Source organism: Orbicella franksi, chromosome 5 (genome assembly GCF_964199315.1).
Source record: "Orbicella franksi chromosome 5, jaOrbFran1.1, whole genome shotgun sequence".
In the NCBI taxonomy this organism is placed as follows: Eukaryota; Metazoa; Cnidaria; class Anthozoa; order Scleractinia; family Merulinidae; genus Orbicella; species Orbicella franksi.
In genome coordinates this window covers 5,362,427-5,388,573 of record NC_138149.1, presented here as the reverse complement: position 1 = coordinate 5,388,573, position 26,147 = coordinate 5,362,427, and the positions used below count along the sequence as shown (strand labels likewise).

The window sequence follows — 26,147 nt, the reverse complement described above, 5'->3', positions numbered from 1 at the left end:
CTCGGCTCGCATGGCGTCGTTGTTGAGTCCAAATATAAATTTGTCGCGGTACATTTCGTCACTGAGTGTTCCGTAAGAGCACAGGCTTCCGGCTTGCCTAATTCTCACTTCCCATGCTTGTACCGATTCGGTCAGGGTTTGGTTATGGCCCCAAAACTTAAATCTGTCGGCCAGAATTGAACTGCCGGTCGATCCCGTGTAGTGGATGCGAAGTTTCGCCATCCATATCCAAGGTTTGGCTCTGTCAACAGTCGCGATCTGAGGTTCTATCGTGTATCGTATTACCTGAAGTGCTTCGTCTGGCATGGCCGATCGAAGTGCGGCGATTTCGAGCTGTGGTTTCTTGTAATACTCGGCTGGCTCCGTCTCTGGGTCTTTGTCCAGGTTACGGTAGTCTGCTTGAAGGCAATAATCATTGAACCTGACTTCGAAGTTTTTAAAATTTTCGGAAATGTTTCCGGTTAGGTTGAGTTCTGGGCGCTTGAGGTTCGACGCCATGAGTTTGTGTATCCAACGTAACGTTGCGAGAAGAGGTTTCGTGATCGAAGTTTTCGCTGGGGCGGTTCTAAAAAAAAGGTTGATCCCACTTCTGACACCAAGTCTAGCGCTGCGTGCCCCGAGAAGCAAGGAACAGACGAGGTATTAACAGCAAGAGAAACTGTATTTCTGCCATGTGCGATCTCCTCACATACACAATCTATGTCCCGGATTCCGGGACCGAGAGGGGTCTCGGGACTAGTTCCCAACAGTATAACACCTTGTACTGTGAAGCAGCCAAAACAATGGACGAATAACAAATCATGTTATACATTCATTGCGTTGTGAATGAAGAATCTGCCCAGTTAGAGGCTGTTTTTCCGTAAAAACCAGCAAGACATCAGGCGAAAATAGAGTGCCAAAGGAGACGATTGACTTTATTGAAACAGATACTTTGAATGTTTCACATTTGCGCGGGGACAGCAGGTGCGCCAACATGAAAAACAAAAGAATATTACCTATTAGCAGTTGTCGTATTGTCATGATAACAAAATAACTGAGAGTAGAAAAGCTTCCAGCCCGTTAATCTGTGTTTGCATGCAAATCGCGTAAGCAGAGCACTCAGCAAAGGCAGATGGCTTCGAGCGGGAAGGCATACGCACTTTTGTATTTGTTTCTTCTCTGGCTAATTTATCTCACCATCGGCGTGTTCATATTCAAAGCTGTTGAGCATAATGGCGATAAAGAACAAGAGAACACCAAAGAAGAGCTCCTGGAGAAAGTCAAGCTCAATGTAACGACGAAGTACAACATGAGTCAAACCGAGTTTGACAGTCTTGTCCAGAAAGTCGAGGAAGCTTCGTCTTCGTCGTCAAATGCAGGGCCTGAATGGAGTTACATCCAGTCACTATCTTTTGTCATTCAACTTGTAACAACGATTGGTAAGCTAGTAAATTCTTAAACCGTGGTAATCATGCTTCTCTCTAACTCTAATTAACCACTGACTATAATCCTGAGTTTGGGAATAACAATTGCATACTTTAATTTAACATCTCCAAATCTGATTTGCCTGTTTTTTCCCCCATATTTCTATATTTTATTTTTCCGTATTTTTCCATGTTTTATTTTTCTTTGAACTTGATAACATTGACTTGGAGTCGTCGTTCAACGTCGTTCAGTTGAACTATCGCTGATGATTTCATTCTCAAATGTTTTGCAAAGCCTATTGTTTTTAGTAATCCTACTTGCTTATTTACATTCTGCATCTACTCATCATTAAAAACATTTTCTTAACCTGCTGCTACGCCGAAGAAATTTGAAAACGCAGCTTTATTTCTACGGTTTGGCCTACCGTCCACACCAATCCGTCACGAAAACGGAGCTTTTGGAAAACACTCTTCATACCGGTGAAATTTGAACGCGCCTGCTTTACGCGTTTTTGCGTGGACGGCGGAAAACATTTTGAAAACGGAGCTTTTCGAGCACGATGACATCACGATAATAATGTGATTACTCTGCCCGAGTCTTCCTCAACCACAAATCCAAAATGGCCGGTTATTGTTGCGTTTTCAAATTTCTCCGGCGTAGTGTGGACGGAAAACATTTGATTCGTTTTCAGAGTGAAAATGCCGTTTTCAAATTTTCTTCGGTGTAGGATTGACGGAGCCTTAGTCCAAAATGCTTATTAGGTCGCGTTTCAAAAAAGCCTGCGATGAAATTAAACGCTCGCGTTTAACGTTGTCGTCATCGTTGGACATTGCAGGGGTGGATCCACGATTTTTGAAGGGGGAAGGGGTGGCTGGATGGTATCTTGGGGCTGCAGAATCAATGGAGCATGCTCCCAAAATGTTGCAATTTGAGAAATGGAACCTAATTGAAAACCGTTTCACCAGAAACACTAGCAATGCCACAAAGTAGAAATTATAATGAGGTATCCGTCCAGAGAGTTTGCCTTAATTTCTACCATAATAATCATAACCATTTTCAAATTTTTTTTGTTTTGCTTCTCCAAAAGGGGGGTGTCTAGCCACCCAATCCACTCATTGTATTGTAGCCCAGTTCAATCCAAAATTTGAGCTTTTAAAAATGCGTCGCGCAATTTTCTTGACAAAATAAGCGACGATTTTCAAGCTTGACCAGGGTTCGTACTCTTTGAAGCTTTTAAAATTCCATGACTTTCCATAACCTTTTCCTTGCCCTTTCCGAGTTTTCCATGACCAAAGGTAAGCAGCTACTCTCACAGCAGTATCAAAACAATCATTCATTGCACGTATTTTCCAGCATTATAATGCATAAAATGTGTCTATTTCTACTGAAATTAAAGCCTGTTTCTTACTCGTCTGTAACTTTTTAATTTTTTTTTTTCATTTTCCCTTTTTATTTTCCGAAAGCATATTGCTTTTCCATGACTTTTCATGGCCTTCACTTAAATTCCATGACTTTCGAGGTTTTCCATGACCTGTACGAACTCCGTCGACGGTATCCCGAAATTGTGAAAAGGTGGACTTATTTCCTAGTTGGTTATCTGCTTCTATGTTTATTGATTTGTTTTTTAGGATATGGTAATATTACGCCAGTGACGACAGGCGGTAGAGTGCTTTGCATATTCTTCGCTTTGTTTGGCATACCCATCAACATTTTGTTCCTGCAGTTAATTGGAGAAAGAATGTTACGCGGCGAAAAATATCTCGTGACGAAATTCGAAACAAAGTGTCTGAAGAGGGAAGGCGTGCCACAATATTTAAATGAGAAGTATTCTTTCCTCGGTGTTCTGTTGCTGGTGGTACTGTTGTTTGCGTGTGCTGGAATCCACACAGCGACTGACGGCTGGACATTTTTTGAGGGCTTTTATGCGTTCTTCATCACATTTACAACTGTTGGATTTGGTGACTTAATTCCGGGAACCGTGGACGGAAAGATGGAGGGAGTGAATACAGTGATTCAAGTCACGTTCATCGTCCTCGGCTTGGCGGCCATGTCGAATGTGATTAACGGGCTTATGAACTGTTCTGAGGCGGGGAAATTGTTCAGGAAATTGACCGCACGTTGTGGGAGAAGAGGAAGCGTAGAAGTTACAGATGAAACGAAGGAAGGTGGAGAAATGGAATTAAAATGAGAAGTCAAGTAGATACCAAATGGAAGGTCTAGTTGGGAGTGCTGGAATCTCAATTAATATATAGAAATAACCAAGCCTAAAAGCGGAGCTCCCATAAAAGAGTAACTCGATGCCCCAACATTTTATTCGTGGGTGGAGACAGCAGGGACTACGGAGACCCTTTTAAAGTGGTAGGGCTAGACAAACAAGCATTGGGGGTCTCTGTAGGGCTGTAGCCCTACTAGCCCCACGCCTTCACAGTCCCTGGAGAGGCAGGGTGAAAGCGAAGTGCCTCGCCCAAGAACAAAACGCAATGACCTCGACCTGGGCTCAAACCCCGAGTCCTGGCCTCCGCGTCTTTCCTGTTAATATATGTGTGGTCAATTAAGTTCGGATTTCAGAAGAGAAACGGTCACTACACACAAAACGTTGCTATTTATCGCCATGTCTATTTAATGGTTACTTCTTGATTTCTAAAGATTGAGTTACAAACTACGCATACATCTTGTGCTGAAGGTTAAAACGCGACACCACATTAATTTAGCCTGCGCGTTATATGGGTGGCACGATGAAAAAAAGTGAGAGGCGAAGCTGTGAGAAGAGGATTGGGTGCAGGTTACACTGATTGTGAGAATACATTTTCTCGATATTACACATGAAGTTCATAAGTCCATAAATCATTGCCGGTAGCACAAATCTTGTAGCCTGAATCAATACATACTAGCTTCAGGACTTCATCAATCTATCAATTAATCCATATCGACCACATTCATATTTAAAATTTTATAGCCGGCCTAATAATTTACTAACCCCCTATCTATGAAAACTAGACTAACAGCACAGTTCTGCAATAGCATAAAACAATAAGATAAACAAAGAAACTAAGCGGGCATTGATTAGCCAGCATGGTTACTATATTTGACAATCATATTACACAATGCTTACGAGGCGTGGCCAAAATGGCTGTTTTTCTTGACCGACACAAATGTTGTGCATCCGATAACTGTTAAGGAAATGGGCCTATGTAAATACGCGCGCTGATTGGTTTAAAATCTTGTTTTCACGCATAAAAAATCCTGAGCGAATAATCTACTTGTTTCAGTATAAATCCACTAGTGGTTCAAAATTTTCAGACACTTCGAAAATTCAAAGGAGCGGCCGCCAGTTCGTTAACAAACGCACACTGCTAGGCTATCTATTTCTTAATTATCAACATAGAAAAAACAACTACAAACTTGAGATTCGAAATGCGCCGAAATTCTGACGGTTTGCAGTGAAAAAGATGAATTGGCCACCAAGTTATACTTTCGTCAGACAAAAATCTAATTAACAAATAGATTCCACGACTACCCTCAATTTCAAGATCTCCAGGAGGGATTTGGGATACACCACAAGGAGGAGGGGGTGGGGGCAGTAAATTGGGAATACGGTATTTTTACCCTTCAAATATGAAAATATACCGGGGTATTTTGGTCTGCTTGTATTCTAATTTATGGTATAAATATATGCTATTTTTTTTTCTTAATTTTGGGTATTCGGGAGAAAATGTTAGTAAACTGGGAAACTTCCGACAAATTAAATAAAAATGTGCTATCTGCATTGCTAAATGACTAGCTATAAAAATGTGCTATCTACATTACTAAATGACTACCTGTAATGAGAACTTTTAACATTAGTGTCTATGATATTCCTGTTTAAAATAGAACGCACCTACAAAGCGTTAATAACAAAACAAATCGATATGGGAAAACACGACGCCTTTTTGTTGCAAGAACTAGTATTATTTAGAAGTGTTTTGTTGACAAATAGGATTATCTCTGTTAGTGGTGATATTGTTAGTTCTGTCATTATAAGTAGTATTACTGTTAAGCAGAATCAATTCTTGTTATGAAAGAAAGTAGAATTGTAAGTAGAGTTAGTATTATAAGTAATGTTACTGTTTTGAACGTAATTCGTAGCATTGTCAACTGCGTTGTAATCTTAGTTGCGTAAGTAGTGTTAGTATTGTAAGCAATGTTGCTGTTGTAAGTAAAGTTAGTATTGTAACTGAATAAAGAAAAGAAAAACGAAAAAAAGCAAGACAAAGAATGTCGAAGAGGAAGGCTGAGGTAGGGATTAGACCAGTCACCCCAAGGCTGGTTAAACTGGTTGCAAACATATTTGTATTGTGAAAAAAAGGTAATAGTCATATGATATGGCACTACTAGTTGAGGAAGGCCCAATTGTGAGGATTGAAAACCAGTTAAACTGGATTAGAAATCAATAAAACCGGTTACGACAAAACCTTTAAATGGAAAAGAAAATGTAGAGGTAGAGTCCAACAGCGAGGATAATAATGACATTAATGTTGAGGAAGGTTTCGGCGTAAGGATTCCGTTCCAGTGATGTAATCATGGCGAGTCGTTCATGCTGTTCATGAGCAGCTCGTTTGGCTTCTTCAGTTTCTGCGTTATAGCCACAGAACCACGAGTAGAATCGCTTTAGTTTGGACTCCGGTTTACGCCCTGAAAGATAAAGAGATGCATGTAAGGTCTGATTCACACTAGTGATATAGCGACATAATGACATTAATACATAATCGCATATGTTGGTAATGTGACCATCGACATAAAGACAAGAAAAAGATCAGTTTTTACATAAAGAAATGATCATTTTTTTCCCCCTATGTTGTTAAGTTCATGCTGTTATGTTGCTGAAGTGTATTATGTGTGAATGTTCACACTGCAAACATAACAACATTACGTCCTTTCTATGTCGTTATGTTTACGTCGTTTTGTTGCGAGAGTGAATTAGGCTTTAGGGGGCAAAGCTGAAACAACAAGGAATATCTCTCCCTGTATTGCTACATTTGCTCATTTGTAATACATATTTTTTCGCATCACAGTTGACTACTCTTCCCAACTAACGGTCCCTCAAGCGCTAGCCAGAACGGAAAACTAAACCTGAAAGTAAATTTTACTGCAATGTGCGAGAGCGTTTGTTTTGGTGAGCCGAACAGAGCGTGAACTTCAATTCAAAATCACCAGGTTTCACTCACTGAATGAATGACTTTTAGGTCTTGTAGCTACTGCTGGAGTCTTCTCAGTCACATCTTGCTCATTCTCAGCGCCCGCTTCCTCTTCTTCTTCTTCTTGTCCTCCTGTTTTCTTTCCTTCTTCAGCTCCTTCTCCTTCCTCAGCCGACAGATCTTGCATCTCGATCTCTTCGTCTCTGGCCTCTTCCATGACGTCCGTCTCGGATGGTTTCTCGTGCAGAGTCCACCAGGTCAACCGAGCTACCTGTCGGTGAAAACATGCACACGATAAGTCAAGAGGGTCAAAGTAATAACCAAAGTATTAGTAAATAACTAAACTCGAACTCAAACGTGCGTCAAACCTAAAGAACCAGCCAAAAACAACGCTAGAACGCACGGCATTTGCTGCCCTACACCTCCCATAGAAAGGACTTTACGATGACTGCTAGAAAGTTATTGAGTTAAAGCTTTGAAAAGCAAACACGGATCCAATCACTCCAGCAAAGGTATAATGAGCCAATCAGAACTCATGGAAACAACTTGTGATTAGTAACAAGCGCGGGAAAATGAGTAACGAGTGGCAAGCGCGGGAAAATACGCGGCTAGCAGCAAGCGCGGGAAAACGCCTAACCAGTAACAAACGCAGCACAATGAGCGACCTGTGGCAAGCGCGGGAAAACCTGTAACTGGCGGCAAAGGCGAGAAAAGCTACTTTAGTTCACTACAAGAAAAAAAAAAAAGACGCACAAACTAAGCATACATGTGTTTGTTTTACTTACATTTCCGTCCTTCATTGGTTTTGTAAACAAGCTGATAACTACAATGGTGATGACCGTGATCCAGAAGAGAATCAGAGCAAAGTACATGTAATGGACCTTGGCTATGATTGACGGGCGAGTGTCCTCCTCACCACATCGAGGCTCCAGGTGCGTGAAGTCCAGGATCATACGAATGGCACCCACAATGAACCCCACAATCATACCCCAGAAGGCACCCTGAGATCAAAAGCAAAACACCTGGATTTAATTAGAGAAATGCTTGGAAAGAAATGCAAGACGTCAATTAATTAGCGACACAAGCTTCTCGGAAAAAAAAGAGTGTTAAAATAATCCTATATTGTTATGGGCATGTGCAGGAAATTGTCATATTTGAATCAAGTTATATTGCACGGTTTCCGGCACAAGTTTCCTGTAGGAGTGTAGGGGTTTCGTTAACTTTTTCAGTGTTTCTCTCGAGCTATAAACAAGATTTTTAAACAATAAGCGCGCATATTTTATTTGGGTTATTTTCTAAACACTGGTTATTTGCCGTGTGGGTGCTAACCCTTTGCAAGGTAGATAAAAATGCATTACAACAAACCTTTTCTGTCGCCTTGGTCCAAAGAATGGCAATCAGATAAAGGGCTGCGATTGGAGGAGAGAAATATGCACTAACAGCTTGTATGTAGAGGAAAAGCTGCCCTCCCTGTACATTCTGCACAACTGGAATCCACAGGATACCTATCCCGGTCATTATGGCAACCATGATCCTACACAACACATCAAAGACGACAAAAAAAACCATTAGCTATAAACATTAGCCATCATGCAGCAAAGAAGCCAATGAAGATACAAAAACAAAGGGAATGGAGCCCATTAGATAACTTGAAGCCATTTTGTGTATGCGTAATTATAATAATGTGTTTTAGCTGATATAACGCGTGCTCTGATTGGCTAATTCTAGGGGATTATTCTCCCTTAATACCCACAGATCAATTACAGGCCTGCAAAAACAAAGCAAAAGGTAATTATAACACCATTTGATTTTTTTCTAAAAATTGTAGTGGTTGGTAATGATGAGTGAGAAAGAGCATTCTGAGAATGAATTCTAATACCCCAATGAGCTACAATTTCAGGAGACCAGTGAATTCACAGTTCTAATTTATGAACGAGTTGATGCCAGACAAGACGAATGGAACAGCCAAACAGTTTATAATAAACTACTTATTAACCTTGAATGTTCCGTCTTAATGGAAAAATCTCCAACCTCGGCCTTGCCGTACTGAGATTTTCCTGTAACAACGTCACTCAGTGGTTAATATCTTGCCCTTTCCACTTTGCTATCACTACTTTTTATTTCAACACTGCTGTATTCCAATCTTGAAGTAGAGAAATAAAAAATACAAATACAAATGCATGTAGCATACTCCCTTCAAACCACAACAACGAAGAACAAAATTACCTTCCCACAATCATGAGTTCCCTCACTGAAGCCTTTGTTCTGAATCTGCCATAGACATCGATAGTGAACAGAGTACTGGCGCTGTTAAAGATCGATGTCAAGTCACTCATCAGTGCTGCCATCATCACAGCCATCATCAATCCCTTGAGACCTGAACAGTGCGATCAACAGTTAACTTCACAAGACAATATTAACATGTTGTCAAACACACAACTAATGGGAATTATGAAAGTCATTATTCTCAGTAAATTGCGACTGCAAAACAAAATCTTACTCCTACGAAAGTCTCTCAAACTTGCACACCCCTGTTAATTATCACGAGCAGTGTAAATCCTTAGGCACCTAATTATTCATGATTTTATCATCTGACTTTAACAGTTACCAGTGCAACCACGTTAATTTGTACTGCATTGCAAATTAAAAATTAATGATACATTGGCCTGCTGTCAGCCAATCACAATGATGTTATTTTCTCAGTCACATAACAAGATGCATAATTTATAGATCATGTAAACAAGGTCATAGCTTACCTGTAGGCATCAGTTTGAGAACAAGCTCTGGGTATGCAATATTGGTGCAAGCAACCTCACTGCCACAAATTTCCATGCACTTCTCTGGAACACTACAAGCAACTCGGTCTGAAAAATACACAGGGAAAATAAACCAATGGAAAAATCTCAAATTGAGCCAGTTAACACATTGAAAATGTACAGTCATATCGTCTACTTAACTATCTTCAAAGAAACACAATTTGTGGCGAGAGTAAACACAACAAACCAATTATTGAGTGTTGTAAAACCAATAACTTACCAATAAGAATACTCTGCCAGTCTCAAACCGTAGCAAAACCAATCCAAAACCAAAGTAATTGCCTGATTACTTTCAACACTCATTTGAAAACCGCTCTAGTTTAGATAATAATAATAAATAATTATCTTGTTGTCCCTTTATGCAAAGCTTTTGTTTGACCTTGAAAAGGAGCTGTTGAAGTATTTTCAATCTACTTCTTTCCCTTCCCTCGACTTCCTTCCCAGGTGACAAAGCTACCGTTACCTCCCCTCCCTTACCTGGTGACAGCACCCTGCTGATCATTCCCGGCATGACCAGGGTAAAGAGAGGCAAGACCTTAATGTAACCAGCCAACAGGCAGCCTCCCTGAGCATGAGACAAACTCTTGGCAGCAAGAGCTCTTTGAACAATAACCTTGCACGACAAAACAAAACAAAAAACAAAAAAAACACAAAACAAAACGAATGAATACCCTGGTAAAACTTAGACCTGTGTGACTTTTGTAGCATGCCCTACTTAATTCATGCTCTTGCATACATGACTGAGTTAGGATGCATGTACAGGGAGCTTGCAGAGCACAACACAAGCATAAGACCTGCTCAATGCTTTAATAGTCAACAGCAACTGTAGCTTGAGAGCTCTGTTAACTTCCCAAGTGTATAATAACTTGATAATGCACTTCTAAAAGCATGACAATGCCAATATAATGGGGAAAAACTTCTCTTGCAAAGCTAACTTTGCTTACACAATGAGCGGGCATCACTGGATTATGAAGCATGCTTTCATATGCTGAGTTTGATAGCCCTGCTTGGCAGCCATGTCATAAAGGATTTTAAAACATGTTTCAAACTTCCACAGCATTTTTCCTGTTGTAAAGACAGTCTTGAAATCAAGCTGTAGGTTGATTTACACACTACAATTTTTGTCACAGACTTGTCATAAGCTTGTTGCACGTGACAAAGTTTGCCATCTAAACCAGCATTTACAGTGAACAGCTGAACTAGGGTTTAAATTTCACAAACTAAGAGCACGGTACAAACCTGGTCAGCACACCAATACCAGATGGATGCAATTGTTTGTCCAAAAATGAACCCTGCCCAAGGCATGTCAGAATTGAGAGGATCTCGCAGCATGACAAATGAGTCATCTCTGGGCCGACCACAGCTGCTATTCAAGTACAGAGTGTCATTTGACACTGCCATCATGTACTTCTCTTTCAGTCCCTCATAACCACCAATTTCAGAAAACCCTGCAGCAAAATGAATGGTCAAACACTGTCAAAATGGATATCGTAACAACCATGGAGGGATTGCTGGTGAATAACAGTGCTCACCAATAATTTTATTTGTGATAGCTGGTTAAGGAAAAGCAACCTAATAAGAGAAGACTCCATCTGACAGTTAAGGAGCTGTGCTTCCCATACACCCAAAAGAAAAACTTTAGGCATTTTCAGCCTCAGTCATTCTTCAGCTACAGTTGCTTGAAAACCAAACGCAGGGACCCTTGATCTCCGAGAGTGGTTTAGATTAAGTATCTGATGATAACACCATCACAAAAAGAATACTTTTATTTTGTAGCATGACAAACAAAATTACCAAGTCCCATGACTGTTAACGATCCTGTAACCATTAGAAAGGTGCAGAGTGTATCTGTGTAGATCACTGCTGTAAGTCCACCTGATAAGATTGACAACAAAACAGAATGTTCATAGATAAGGGAAGCAATTTGTCAACATAAGGTAGGGGTTGGCACTCCACTTGACTTTAGATAGGGATGTTCCTGACCATGATTACATGCAAGACAAAAAAAATCAACATAATTTTGCACCAACCAAAAACAGAAAGCAGATACAAAACAGTGTTGTCAGTCAGGGATGGGGTCTTAAAGTTGTATGGCAAGATATCCTTACCCTCCCTACCCACCCGTTACATGTCAAGAAGCCAAATAAAGATTAAAACATTAACTGACCAGTAATTGTGCAGAGACATGTCATTCCAAGCATCAACAGAATTGCCAAATAAAGGTTCCATCCAAGAGCTAGGCGAATAAACAAAGCTCCAGAAAATAAATTGACCTGGAATAAATAATTGACAATAGAACAAAATCAGTATGAGCCATGTAATATTCCACTACCAGTGGCCTAGAGAAGAAAATTTTTCCAGCTCTCATTCGCAGTATGCACAACATAAGTGAAATATTTCCATCTAGCCCTCTCAGTCAGTCATTAAGTGCACCGAGGTATGCACATACGTGTACACAATTGCTAGAGAACATAAACTTACAGATATTTTGGTGAAGATGTACAATAGAAGAGAGACGACCGAAAGCCACATTCTCAGCCTTTTGCCACCAAAGCGACGGCAAATATATTCTGGTAAGGTGCAAATCTATTGAAAACAAAAAAAGTTTTAAACACAAACAAAGTGTTTTCCAGGAGGCAAGTTACAAGATGTAATTTATGTAAGTTGAGCTTCATGTTGTTTTACAATGTTTTCAATAGGCTATCCTATAAACAAATCTCTCTTTATAGGCCAGATTCTTTCCCCACTCAAAATACAGCTCAACAGATTCGACCAAAAATTTCCATATTGATCACACTGCTCTAAGGAGATCCATAGTGTGTCCCCATTGTGGTTGTTGTGTGGATTTGAAATTTACTTAGAAGGGACAGCCAGTCTCTGAGGCACATGGGTATATTATCAGCTGAGGGTGAGTATCAAATTTTTGGATTAAATCTGTGAGAGAAGAATTGAACACACAAAGGGAGATGTTACTGTTACTTACTAATTACGTTATTCTCTACCTTACAGGACAGAATGCACAGGACATTTCAGGTTAGTTTTGTGTCAATTAACTTTTTAATAAATTCTTCATTTTAATTACATTAAACAAAATTCCTAAATACTATTACTGACAGTCAAACCTCCCATAAGCGACCACCCAAAATGTCAAGCCTATATGGTTACTTATGATTACGAGAGCTTAGACCACATTGAGACAAAATTTTTGCCTAATAAGCATATGCTACATGCCGAGATTTACTCCACGTTTTTAACATTTTAAACGAAAAGTCAATTTTGAGAAAAATGTGATACTTCCCATTGAGAAATTTATGTCTCTTGTACTATCTAGGAATGCGATAATATTAAAAAAACCTTTACTATACAACTATTTCTGCTTTATTGTCTGTCCAGTGGTCACCTACAAGAGTTAAAAACAAAATGAAATTTCAAACTTTTAGTCCTTAAAGTGGTCGCAGTTGCTTATGAGAGGTGGTCACTTAAAAGAGGTTCCAAATATGGTGATTTGACTTTCTTACCAGATGTGGTCGCAACTGGACATTCGACTGTTTAATAACACTCATAAATACCTATGTGGGCTTTACAGGAAAATCTTGCCCTTGTTATTAGTCATTCACAGCGTAAGTGACTGGTACCTAGGACCGGCTCTAAGCCATAATAAGATCTGGAATTCCCTTCCTGTTACAATCACTTCATTGTCAAGTTTTCCCAATTTTAAGAAAAAACTGCTAGAGTTTTTAGTAAAATACAATTACTGAACTGGCAAAGCCACACACTGTTGCACTATTTATGTAACCGTATTGTTATGTACAAGGTGGCCTCCACTAAAAGCCTGATGGTTTCTAGAGGTCACCTCGCCTCACATTAAAATATTTATAAATACTGTACATTAAGTAAAAAGGCAAAATAAACAGAATTAATAAATGAAAAGTTGGAGAAATGCTCCTTCTACTCACCCCACCAGCAATATAGACAGGTAAAAACACCCAACCAAGCAACTGAAGCAGCATTATAGCCTTGAAAGCAGAAGGACTAATCAGTGAACACAAGTACACAAAACAAGCACAAAACCAGAAACATTAAATGATACATCTATGCATCATATTTGTTTGACAATTAAATTACAAGACTTAAAGAAAAAGTTAAAATGAAATCAATTTCACTGAAGTTTGAGCAGGATGTAATATTTACATTAAATTCAAATGCTCCAACTCCTATTCCACCAGCAGCTCCTGATCCTGCCAAGCCAATGAAGTGTTCACTGCCGATATTACTTGCAAACAGTGATGCACCAACCTGCGCCAAAAAATGGTTTATTTTTAACTTTATAACAGTTACTGTAACAAAATATTCAATTTTAGTTGTATATTAGATGTTAAGGGGTAATTTTAGTATTTATTATATAAACACCGATGAAATACCAGGTGAGCTTTTGTGCGAAAACATGACATCTTCACACGTGAATAAAACATGTTATTTTCACATGTGAAAAGATCACGTTGCTATGGTAACATAATAAATTGTGCCTTTTGCAACAAAAGTCAAATGGTTTGTTATTCCATTGGTGTTTATATAGTAAAGAGAAAATTACATGGCCACTTGAAAATACAAAATTTCTCTTGTTCGCGCGGCCACGTAATATTTATTTTGCATCATCCTGTTTTTAAAAACAAACTTATGTCTGATCCAACTTGACTTACTGGAAGCCATGTCATAAATCTCCCAGCCAAGAAATATCCACTGACAGTACCCCGATTAGACTTGAACATGGCCTGCAAGAAATCAAAGCCAAAATATTTGAATCATGTATATCTAGGGTTTTCAAAATATAGAATGTGCATAAGTGGCCTTCTGTCCCCTGTAAAACTAAACAGTTATTTTGGTTTGGCTGTTGTTTCAAACCCATTGAATAATTTTGGAGTCTGTTAATTTAGGTTTCAGATATTAATTTAAGAATAAAAACTAGCGATAATAATTTCGAATGACATTGCAATGACTTGTTCATCATTTTCAAATTGGTAAAACTGAAAAATTTGAATGCTTAATTTACAAAATGCTCTTTATCCAAGAAAAGAAACCTATTTAGACTGAACAGTCAACCTGACTCAATCAAAGCAAACCTATTTAGTACTTAATTGATACTCTCTACATTCCACATTGCAGGGTTTTTTAAAAAATTCTGTATTGTGGGTTCAGAACCACCTTAATTTTTCGAAATTTAAGGTGGCGCTGAACCCACACTACAGAATTTTTTTAAACTTTGCAAAAAGTTGGATCTTATTCCTGGGAGGGGGTCTCCCATTTAAAAAGGATGGGGGTGCTTGTTGGAATTTTTGAAAAGAACCCCTAAGAGGTACCAAGATCCTCTTTTGTTGGCATGGCTTGAAATGTTTTTCACCCCTAAGAGGTATTAATTCTAAAACAACATATAATGTCTTGTTATATTTTTGCAGCTCAATACCCTAAAAGGTACTGCAAAAGCTCCCACTGTGAACCTTTTGAGGCTGAACACCCTGAGAGGTACTAAAACCACTTTTTTAACCCCTAAAAGGTACAACAAACACCCCCGTCCTTTTTATATAGGAGTTCCGGTCCCTGCCCAAGATCTTATCATATCTAATCATACTTCCATAATAAAAAATGGGGGTCACTGAGCTTGCTTCTGAGTTACAAGTGCTTAAAGCTACAATTATGGGTGTTTTTAGCAGGTCATATTGTTGCTATGGTAACTTGTTATAAATAAAGAATGACCGTCATTGTTAACCAATGTTTGGGTATTTGTACGATACCAATACTGCAGCATCACTTGATAAACAATAGTAGTATTCATCCTTCAAAGTATAGCTATTAGAAGAGTGCTGGAAACTGTTGCCAGCCTCTTTAATCCACAGATTGAGGTCGAGCAACTTTGATTTCTGAACATTCAATTGACTAAGCTGAGAAAAGCTAAAATCGCTCACAGGGGTGTTCTTTGATCTTTTGAAATACAAAACGTTGTTTTATGAAACAAACCTAGACACTGTTCCTACACGAGCATACTAAACAAATTTTGTCCACTTTGTCACACAGGAGCGTTTAAATTGTTGTTGATTATTGTTTGCTAGCATCCTATTGTTTGGAGCGTTTGTTAGACTCTTGTGCGAGGGAATAAACACACGAACAGTATTTGCATTGCAAAGACCAATGCACAGAAGACGTCTGCATGGTCTCGTGTGGCCGACGCAGTTGATCACGATGAAGGTGGAAGTTGTTCCTTAGATCGTTAACAGGATTTTTTCGGGCGTTCTCAAAGGGGAAGCTTTCCGTATAGTAACAAAGGTTTAATTGTACAGGGCTGCCACAAGCAGTCAATAGCCGGTTAAACTCGAAGGTCAACAACCGAGGAGGCCATCTTGAAAGAGTCTTGAAAAGCGTAAACAACCGCCGGCTTATGTTGCGAATTTTTTCAACAATCAATGACCACTCAAGTTCTGCAAGACTGAAAGGTCTTAAGTCAGGATCACTGCAGGTCGACCTCCTCTGCAGAATGAAGCAAAACTACCTAACTCATGCATGTCCACATTTGCATGCTATTTGCGCGTCCGAGGTTATTAAAACTACACCACGTTCGCAAGGAACTATGCCAAAGACATCTTTCAACACACAACTTAAATAAAACGCGGAATTTCTTTCGTTCAACAGGTGCGTGCCATTAAAATCCAAGCTTTGAGACGAAATAAAACAATCTCGACAAACAGCGCGAACGATGGTATTCTAATGACCTGGGTGTGATATCGATCACGCTAACAAATCGATTGTTTGAAACTGCTACACGTATAGTGATATACTTACGTAAAGTCCCACTCCAAGAATAATAAAGAAATAGAGCACCACTATGACAATATCCCAAGGTTCCAACCCAGGAGGTTTGTACTGAGTTTCAGCCATCCTGCTCGCTTCCCGGCCGCCAAAAACTTGCTTACGGACTGAAAGTCAGCCTCCGGTAGTCACAAACATAGAAACTTAGCAATGATTGGTTAGTGCATAAAAAGCGCGCTATGAAAACGATTGCTGATTAGTTCTTTTTGCCGTTAGGATTAGACCCCGAGGGGATCATTTCAGCCGGGGTGGGGTATCTGGAACAGGCATGTATTCCTTTCACTGGCAATCATGAGATGGGGATTTTTTTTCTCGGGACGTGTGTACGCATGGTGTTTTTTTGATCTCTGTGTAACATGGTTTTTTTGGGCTCACTAAACGAGAGTGAATTTTTGTGTTCGGCAGTGTGTACATGACTGGTTTTTTTGGTACAAGTTTGCCTGCAGGATACATGTATGTTTTCAAAATATCCTACCCACCCTTCCTCAAATGTCAAATGGTCCACCCCCTAGTATCGTCTTGGCCTAGACAGGTGGGTTTTGATCCAAGACGACCTTTGAGAAAACTGCCAAGTTGCTGAGATGGAACACACTGGTCACTCTCCGGGAGAATACAAAGATCTGCAGCTAATGGAACTTGGGGTGTGTGTGTGTGTGTGGGGGGGGGGGGGGGTGGGCAGAGGTGTTCTTAATCCCATTAAGACTCTGATTATAGCTGTGGTGGAAGTTGAACAACAGACTGAGATGAGATGGTTTTACTGACACTATCCGGTGTACAACTGATCAGACACCAGATAATTTGACATGAACCAAATTCCTCTTCAGTAGAGAATGAAAAAAAAGTCCATGTTCGCATGTGCGGACTAGGATCATGAGCCAAGGTAAATTTATCCTGTTGCTGTTTTTGCAAGAGCACTTGTATAATTAGGACTCCCCTACCTCCCTCCCCCTAAAAAGATATGTGTGAAGCATCTTGCCTAGCCAAGCTCAGAGAAGTATCAGCGCCTGCTCAAGGTTGGCATAATTCCTCTAAACAAAGTAGGGAGCCAAAAAGTTAGCATTGTAAAATAATAACTATGGTCATCCTTACAGACAGCACATGGTTCATAACTCCCAATTCACAATCAAACTGGCTTCAGGACTGGGTTGATAGAGGGAGGACGAGGTGGCTTGTTCATAATAATAATTATTCTTATACTTGAGGGGCCGCTTAAAAGGAGCCCTTGCCGAAGCAGGGGAAAAAGGAGATGAAAGGCAGTACTTTACAAGAAACTAACAACAAATATTACATAAGAGCAAATTTAATCTGCAGTTGTTCAAGGAAGGAAATGCTAACCACCAAATGATCACTATCAAGTAGAAGTTGATCTATCCAGTGGACAGCATTATCTAACATTTGAAAAAGACACAAATTAGTGATTTTGTATCATTGGCCCTGCTTGATTTAACATCTGGAAACAACAAAATAAAGTGTGTACAAAATGTTACACAAGGTACTTTATTTGAGACCATCACAGTTATTTGTTCACAAAATAAAATTAGCACAAGCACACAACAGCCCTTCCACAAAGCCATCTACTAAAATTAATGGCATGAATTGATCGCATGTTGATCAGGAATACAGTTTACAGGGCAAACAGGATTAAAAAGGCCATCATCAAACAGAAAAGACCCATAGCTTCAGACAGAGCAAAGCCTAGAATAGCATACGAGAAAAGCTGCTGCTTGAGGGATGGATTCCTGGCATAACCAATGATCAAACTGCCAAACACTGTACCAATACCAGCTCCACTACCTGTAGTGTAAGGAAACATGATTGTCAGTCACAAATTAAAATCAGACCAGAATGCGATGCTAACAAGAAAGTATGGCTCACACTCATAGCAAATACAAAAGCAAACACAAGCAAATTTTCACACACAACACGAGAAAAAGTAAATGAAATGTGCACTGAAGTTCTTTTCAGAGAGTGACTGATTCTCTAGTACTTGTACTTGCTTAGGCATTGTCCAAATATATACAAATCCAAACACATGAGCCTGGAAAAAAATTTATTCCTTGAGCTTGTTCTAAACAAGTTCACCAATCACTTACAGGTAAGAATTGGGTATAACTGATAAATACTATTTCTTTGAAAAGCAAAACCATTGGGGTTTGCTTAAAATTTCAAGTACATGGACAAAATTTATAGTTCCTGGCCATGACCATTTTAAATCCCAGCAACCCCAGCTTGGGGAAATAAAAAACAATAAATATGGGAAAACAAACTAGTAAAAATGTCATGATTTTTTGTGTGCATTTTCTTACATTGAAGTATCATGTTGATCGCAAGGAAAGCTGGTATGACTAGCAGTACTAGCCTGCTAGGCAAAAGACTAAAAGATGGTTACTAGTACTTATGGAGAACTTAAAAGTATAAGGAAATCAACTGACCTGCAACACCTACAGTAGCTGCACCAGCACCGATGAACTTAGCAGCAGAATCAACATCCTGCACCTGAGAACTTGTCTGAAAGCCTCGGCAGGCCAGAGCTAACAAGGGAGAGGATGGTACTACAGCCTATCACAAATAAAGAGACAACAATTACTTCATTTTCAAAGATTAATCAAAGTGACCGCTGGAAATGATGAAAAAATTAATGAAAAATAGTCTTTTTTCCCTCTCCTGATTTTAAGATACCAGTAAATAAACCTTAGGAATGTAACATGGCCTTGCTTATTTTTAATACCAATACAATTATTTTTTAAGCGAAATGTTAACCAAATTCCCTGCAAAACCTTTGTAACAACCACACTATTTAAATAAAAAATATGTCAGAAATTGAGGACATTAATTAACCCACGATTTCTGGAAATTCTCCAAAGATTAACATTGCAACTCTTTCAAGCTTCCCTTTCTCTATGAATGCACCTCTCTTTATAACCTCCTCATTAAAAGCACAATGGCCTTGGGACATTTTTGCTAGTATGCACATAATCAGGCTGTTAATTTGTCAAGTACTTTGATTTCATTCCAGGACCATGCTGCTGAGAAAATAACCTGCAACTCACCTTGCTTTGCAAGTTATCTTTTTGGATACCTGAAAATGAAAACAGGAGGGTTAGAACAAATAATGAGAGAAGTTAACAAAGCAAATTCGTTTTGCATCTGAAATATAGTGCTTCACCATATGGAAAAATTTACTACAACATTTACTTAGCTATTCTATACTTACTAGAGAATTGACTTGATACAACAGCACGGGACAGGTTAAACATATTCCTGTAAATAGATTACAGTGTTACAAAAAGGAACAATTCACTTAAAAGTAGGACATATAAAAATGTTAACTTCTACCGCAACAATCCACACAACTTCAATAATCTTAAAATTAGCTTATTTCATATACAATCAAAGTAGTTTAAGGAGCTCAGTCACAGTATTTTGAGTTATTTTGGCCACATACAAAATAACCTTTAAATTGAAGGAAACCTGAAAATAACAGTTTAATAAGATAGAAAAACACCAAAGAGATAATGATAAACCATAAAGGATGGCTAAGGATGGAGATTATTAACAGGGATTACAAACGACAAATTTGAAAAATTGAGGCTAAACTTTTCAATATGAGCAAACCGTGATGTAGCTCCTTGAATATAAAGAAATGGCCATGTTATGTTTGTAACCCATCCACCCTCAAAACTCAAACATAAATAAAATGATGTTGAGAATGTAATGCATTGCAAGTATTGCTACTCAAGTCACATAAGCTTAGCAATGCAAGTGATGCAAAATAAACAAAATCTTACAAATGTTTTTATGAATCAAGATTAACAAATTGACATCAGTTATTCATGCATCTGTCCTGCTATTGGCAATAAATTTTGCCATAACAATGCAAAGTAGCTGTGGATCCACAAGATGAAAGGTGAGTGGATTCACAGACTACTTTGACATGTCATGATGAAATGCATCGTCAGTAACTGGACAGATGCAAGAAAAACTGACATCAATTTGTTTTTCACAATATCAAAAAGGCAGAAGCAACTACATTAAGACAAAACGTGAGATAAAAATTCATGTGTCTGTCCACTTTTTGCCAATAAAAATTACCCAATGAGCCTGCAAGAATTTCCGAGGTTATAATAAAAATAACTTATTTGCACTGTCAATAAGTTTCCTAGTGCAAGCTTTGTATTACAGTTCACTGGAAAGAATTCATGTAGAAGAGAATTTCCAACAGAGAGAAAATAACAGTGCAAGATGTGTTGCATATGTCATTTCAAAACACAATTTGGTTTGAACTGGGTGTGTACACTTTTTCCCACTACTCCATGCTAATTCTAAACCATACAAAATCCAAGCAGCACTTTTCATAAACATCATTCCCTTAACTAAAACATCAACAAACACATACTTCAAACTACACTTACTTTTGTGCTGACTGAACATTCTGAAGTAACAATGAAAAAAAAAGGTTAATCACATGTATTAAATACAGAACAACTAAAAATTAAACCCAAGTTACTACTACTTTGTCTCAATGTCAAAAAAGAAATTCTCATCGATGATTTATCCAAATTTCCAACATTTCCACTGGAGGAATTTCAACTGAATCAAGATTTCCCCTAAGATAGGGTCTTTCGTTCATTCAACTGATATGCAGTTTTGACTTCGCTCAACGGGAATTTAAGAATTCTACATCAATAATCAGCATCGTATATTGGATGTATAGTTTAGTACAAATGTATATTGAAATCTCTATGAACCCACCCCCCAATACTTCAAACTGCTAATTCCAATCGTGGATCCATTCAAAAACGAAGCGATCGAGCAGTTTAATAACCTTTCGCAAAGCCCACTTTCTAAACTGTGCCTCATGCCTAGTTTAACATTTACCGTCTCTAAATTTTACTACGAAGAAATCTCTAATGACACGTGCAACCCTATCTCAAGTTGCACAAGCCGACGCCGGTCCAAAAGTTTTGTGACAAACCCGCTCAAAGTACGCCTAAATTACAATCCCAGACAAAAATAAATATCTCTTTCGTATTTTATAGGTATTTGGTCTCACTTCCTCCACCCTTCGGAGTACATACCATTGCCAAAGTTTGTGACTGGGGACGAATGGCGGTAGAAAGCGGCCGAGATAGTGCGCGACCATTGCCAACCTACAAATATCAAAGCAATTCGATTAACGTAGGCTAGAGCTCTAACGAAACTTTAAACAACTTACACTTACAATACTCCTAGCGACTGGGGAGGTAAATTTACTGCAAGAAAACATCTTTTATGATAACTTCTCTGATGATATAACGCCACGCTCCGTTCTACTTTCCAAGATGGACGGCGAGGAGGGACACTGCAGTGCAATCTGGGATACTCATAGCGATCGCTTGGAGTTCTGGGGCAAGCCTCGCTTGGGTGCTGCACTTGGAAGATGCGAAAGTATTTTGCGTCTTAGTGAGATTTTCGTCTTCAATCAGAAAAGATAAAGACAACGAATTGAGATTACCATATTTTCTTCGTTTTGTAGTTAACAGGGAAAAGATGGAGACAGCGATGAATCACCCCCAGTAAGAATCAGCACTCACCCTACAAATAACAAGAGCACTTCGGATAATACTTATATTTAACAAATTGACGTCAGTTTTTTGTGCGTCTGTCCTCTTATTAATGATAAATTTCGTTATAACCTTGTCAAAGTTTACTGCGGAACCACTCGCCGCCACAAAATCTCATTGGTTAAAAAGTTGACAGTTTGACGGGCTGAAAGTTGAACTTGAAAGCTTGCATAAATTATGATTTCATTCCGTCTGTACTCTTATTGATGATTAAAATGAGCCAATCAGCGCGAGAAATTAGGCAATTATTGTAAAAGTTCCTTTCGATTCTATCTTAAAGTTCCTTAACGTTTTAGGGCACCCAAGGTTTACAAGTCTTACCACGCTTCAGTACCTTCTTTAACCGCTTTAACGGTTTAGCGGCATTTTGTCATCAAAACAAATTTAAACCTCAGCATCTATATAATTCGACCTTTTAATAATTAAAGCAACACATCTCTATGTCTGCAATGTTAACTATTTGTTTAGTGACCTCATATCATAGAACAAAAAGGTTCCCGCCAATATTTCACTAACTTCTTACACGGTGTGAGGTCACTTTTGTATGGAGCGATCTAACTTTCGATTGGAGCGAAGTGACTGAGGTGACTTGGAGCGATCTGATCATGCAGGAGGCGTAATTCTTTTCATACCATAGAGTGAAAAAGATTTTTCGATTTTCACATCAATCAAAAATCTCAGATTCTATTCGATGGTAATCTCAAAAAGCACGCTTCTGCAGCTACAAGCACATCAGGGGATACGAAAGCCTGAGTGTACAACAAAATTTTAAGCAATTTCCCGACTACAGAGTTCGTCATGGACCCTGCATCCGAATAAATTCCGCGGTTCATTAGAAAGAAACAACACCTTAAAACATTAATTATCCTGAACAATTAGCGCTGCGAGACTAAGAGAAATGCATAAAATTCGCCTTAAGTCGGAGCACATATTTTTCAACAGCCTTAATTTTGTAGCGCTTTGCTGAATGCAACACTAATTCGATTATCAAACCTGACGGCAAGTAAAAGGCAATTCCAAAATTCAGTAGGGAACAACTTTAAGCCCGAGCGCAGATAAAATTTCCATTGCTTCACAGTGTTGTTTGCTTGCAGGCTAAATAGTTTTACGTGTTTTTATAATTTTCCTTCGGTTTGATCTTTTTTGTGCTTTGAAAAGTTCTACTTAAATCTGTCGATCTGTTTTAGCCTGTGTGTTCCTTAGGAGAGGATTAAGATAAAGTTTTGAACGACTAGTAGATTTATACTAAATTAATTAGATTATTCACTCTCGGCGAGAGCGAATAATCTAATTAATTTAGTCGTTCAAAACTTTATCTTAATCCCCTTCACAGACACTTCGATTCGAAAACGCCAAGAAGCGGCCGTAGTTTTGTTAACAAGGGTACACTGCTACGCTACTCACCATCTATCACAGAATAGATAGTGAGTAGCGTAGCCAATCAGAGAACGGCATTCGTGATATAGATTTATACTAAAACTCGATAGAAAAATATCCTGCCTATCATCTTGACTGTCGCTAGATCGTTCTGGGGTTAGCTTGCGTTGGAGCCGGAAGTGTCACAAAATCCCCGGTATAGTCCGCCGGTATACCGGCGGTTTAGACTGTCTGGGACGCAGGCTATTCTGGGGTATAGCCGTGAAAGTTTGGAAAAGCCCTCACAGACTTGAGAACGACGTTAACTTTAAATCTTGAAAAACATGGTACCGATAAATACCTAGCCTCTATAGCAGGCGTAAAACGGGAGAGACACGAAGGGATAGCGGGGTAGGGAGGAGGGGATAGGGGGAGAGTGAGAGAGGGGAGGAACTTCCCCTTCTTCCCCGCGTATTTTTGCCTGTCCTACTGTCCCTTCCCCGTTTACTCCTGCGAAGCGGGTTATAAAGTATGTAATACCTACTTATCAACCGAGAGTGAGGTTTTTACGGCTAAATCTCATTTCTCGACTTTCCCGTATTAACCTCGCTATCGCTCGGTCAATACGGCAAGGTCTTGGTTTGAGATTTTCCCGTTAAGACCTCACTCCCGGTTAATAAGTACATGTAGTTAGTAATATAATTACTCTTCTACCCATGAATTGATTTTCTACGAAGTGTTCTCCGGAGGATATGTATGTAGCTCTCGTAAAATATGTTTTTGACCAGTTCTATCCGACTGGCTGCTTTGTGATCCCAAGTTAACGAATGAAAATTATCAAACATACTACTAATTATCTGATTGGTCAGATTGCAATTTTTTATTTTACAATTAATTTTCGCTTTCAAGAAAACTAAGACAATAAAACAAAATTTTTTGCTTAATATTTCACTGCTGAAGTGGACTAAAATTCTCAAAGTGCAAGTGTCTTTAGAAGAAACAAAACACAAACCGCGGTGATAAACATGGAACCAAAACGCATGTTAAACAAAGTTAATTTCCTTGACGTTTCGTATGTACAACATACATCTTCAGAAGTGACCGTTAACTAGATTAAATTAACTTTGTTTAACATGCGTTTTGGTTCCATGTTTATCACCGCGGTTTGTGTTTTGTTTCTTCTAAAGCTACGATGGCCAAGGAAAAAGAGTGTTTGCAAGTGTCTTATCTAAAATAATTCACAGTTCATCCAAGTGCTTGTCTTTCTTCTTTCCTTCTAAATTTGGAATTGATTCACTAGCTTCGTTTTCAGAATCAACTTCCGTCACCAATTCCTCGACACTTTCTCTATCGCTCTTCTCTGCTGCCTTAGCCTCCGATCGCGTCTCCGCTGACTTTTGTTCATGCGCAGCGCTGGAATTTTGAACATCACTCGGGCCCTCGATTTCAGGGGCTGTATCGAAGCCTATGTCCAACGCTATTCCTTCCATTACGTCATTTCCGTACATTTCAATCAGCTTCTTTAGCGCGGTTGGGTAATGTTCTTCAGGAACAATGCTCTCAAAGAAGTCAGCCAATAGCATTTCTCTCTCTCTGACAAATTTTTCTTCAGTCATGGCACCCTCCAAAAAAGAGGAAAGTGAATCGAGTGCGCTCTCCCAGGTCATGGGCTCCCAGCCAAGAAGAATTTTGGCCTTGTTGATATCAAGAGGACCTTTTGTAACCGTGGGATAGGAATACCACGTGGAATCGTCATCCGAAATAAACTCGAGCTCGTCCACGTTCAGTTTATCGGCGATATCTCGGAGGAGCTTTTTTAGAGTGAATTGTTCGCTGAACGCCAGGTTGATAGCTTGGTTGTGAGCCGCGGGACCAACATCCAAGACCTTCTCGATGGCTTTTGCCGCGTCCTCTACGTGTATAAGACTAAACTTCACATCTGATACACCGCTGGGCATATGTACCGGATGTTGAATGGCCTTGTGGATGCGTATCCACAGATGATAGGTCCAAAAGCGGAAGGAACTGTCACGTGGTCCGATTACATCCGGGAGTCTTAAAGCTACGTACGGGAATCCACCAGATTTCCTCTCCTGTTCGAGTACCTCTTCACAAGCAAGTTTATCATGCGCGTATTTTTCCTCTCTCTTAAGTTCCAGGCGCTTCTTCGGGCTCTTTGGTCGGACTGCGTCTTCTTCAGTGCTAAGTCCAGAATGCTTTTTCTCGCAGACCTCGTAAATTGAATCGGTGCTGATGTAGATATAAACACCAACTCGACCATGTAATATGTCGACCACCTGTTTTATCTGCCTCGCATTGTACGAGCTGAAATCGATCACAGCGTCGTAGTACCCGGATGTTAAAAGCTCCTCGCAATCAACTTTGAGCAGTTTGTCTCTATCGCATAGAAAATGCGCTTTTACAAACGGTTTGATGCGCTCGCTTGAATCGAAGTACCAATTCCCTCGGTTCACGATGGTAATCTCGTCTCCTTTATCCAGGAGTCTTCGTACGGTTTCGCTTCCAATAAAACCGTTCCCACCGAAGACCAGAATTTTTCGACCACTCGATTTTGCGCCATCTTCATCCGGTTCCCCTTCGCTGTTTCGGGCGCTGACCGCAAATTGAATATAGCACAGAAAATAAGCTAAAACCACTAATATCTCTCTGAGCATGTTAACCTCCATTCTCTCCGACATTAATGGATTTCTTGTGAATAGCGCTATATTGTTGTTGAAGTCTTTTAGTAACGGAAAAAGCACAAATCACAGGTGTGTTTGTTTTGTAAGAAAAATAACCGCGATTCAACCAGTAAAAAGAACGCACGTTATTTGCCTTCTGTAGGTGAATAAAGTTACCCTACGTTGTTCAGAGGCGCGATTTAAAGGAGTGATACTTTCAGAATGAGGTTTACGTGTCGATTTTTTAATAATTCA

The 26,147-nt window shown here is 39.3% G+C and overlaps 3 protein-coding genes and 1 pseudogene across 3 annotated transcripts; 1 reads left to right on the top strand and 3 right to left on the bottom strand.

The window, feature by feature from the left end:
- The first annotated feature begins 808 nt into the window (after positions 1 to 808).
- Positions 809 to 3,849, top strand: LOC145486550 (potassium channel subfamily K member 15-like; annotated as a pseudogene).
- Positions 3,850 to 3,992: 143 nt separating this feature from the next.
- LOC145486549 (sodium/glucose cotransporter 1-like) lies at positions 3,993 to 16,888 on the bottom strand. The gene is made up of 15 exons (XM_081465236.1): positions 16,226 to 16,888; positions 14,095 to 14,166; positions 13,586 to 13,690; positions 13,351 to 13,410; positions 11,876 to 11,980; positions 11,562 to 11,667; positions 11,189 to 11,269; positions 10,634 to 10,842; positions 9,872 to 10,007; positions 9,335 to 9,442; positions 8,805 to 8,955; positions 7,944 to 8,112; positions 7,364 to 7,579; positions 6,609 to 6,849; positions 3,993 to 6,075 (listed from the first exon to the last, which is right to left on the bottom strand). Exons 1-15 carry the CDS (start codon positions 16,319 to 16,321, stop codon positions 5,858 to 5,860), a joined length of 2,073 nt encoding a protein of 690 aa, XP_081321362.1. The 5' UTR covers positions 16,322 to 16,888; the 3' UTR covers positions 3,993 to 5,857.
- Positions 16,889 to 17,735: 847 nt separating this feature from the next.
- Positions 17,736 to 21,615, bottom strand: LOC145487221 (ATP synthase lipid-binding protein, mitochondrial-like). The gene is made up of 7 exons (XM_081465945.1): positions 21,474 to 21,615; positions 21,331 to 21,402; positions 20,665 to 20,684; positions 19,467 to 19,513; positions 19,303 to 19,331; positions 18,685 to 18,811; positions 17,736 to 18,046 (listed from the first exon to the last, which is right to left on the bottom strand). The coding sequence occupies exons 1-7, from the start codon at positions 21,516 to 21,518 to the stop codon at positions 17,877 to 17,879; spliced, it is 510 nt and encodes a 169-aa protein (XP_081322071.1). The 5' UTR covers positions 21,519 to 21,615; the 3' UTR covers positions 17,736 to 17,876.
- A 1,569-nt stretch (positions 21,616 to 23,184) lies between these two features.
- LOC145487053 (uncharacterized) lies at positions 23,185 to 26,009 on the bottom strand. The gene has a single exon (XM_081465761.1). The coding sequence runs from the start codon at positions 25,908 to 25,910 to the stop codon at positions 24,450 to 24,452; it is 1,461 nt and encodes a 486-aa protein (XP_081321887.1). The 5' UTR covers positions 25,911 to 26,009; the 3' UTR covers positions 23,185 to 24,449.
- Between the last annotated feature and the right edge of the window lie 138 nt (positions 26,010 to 26,147).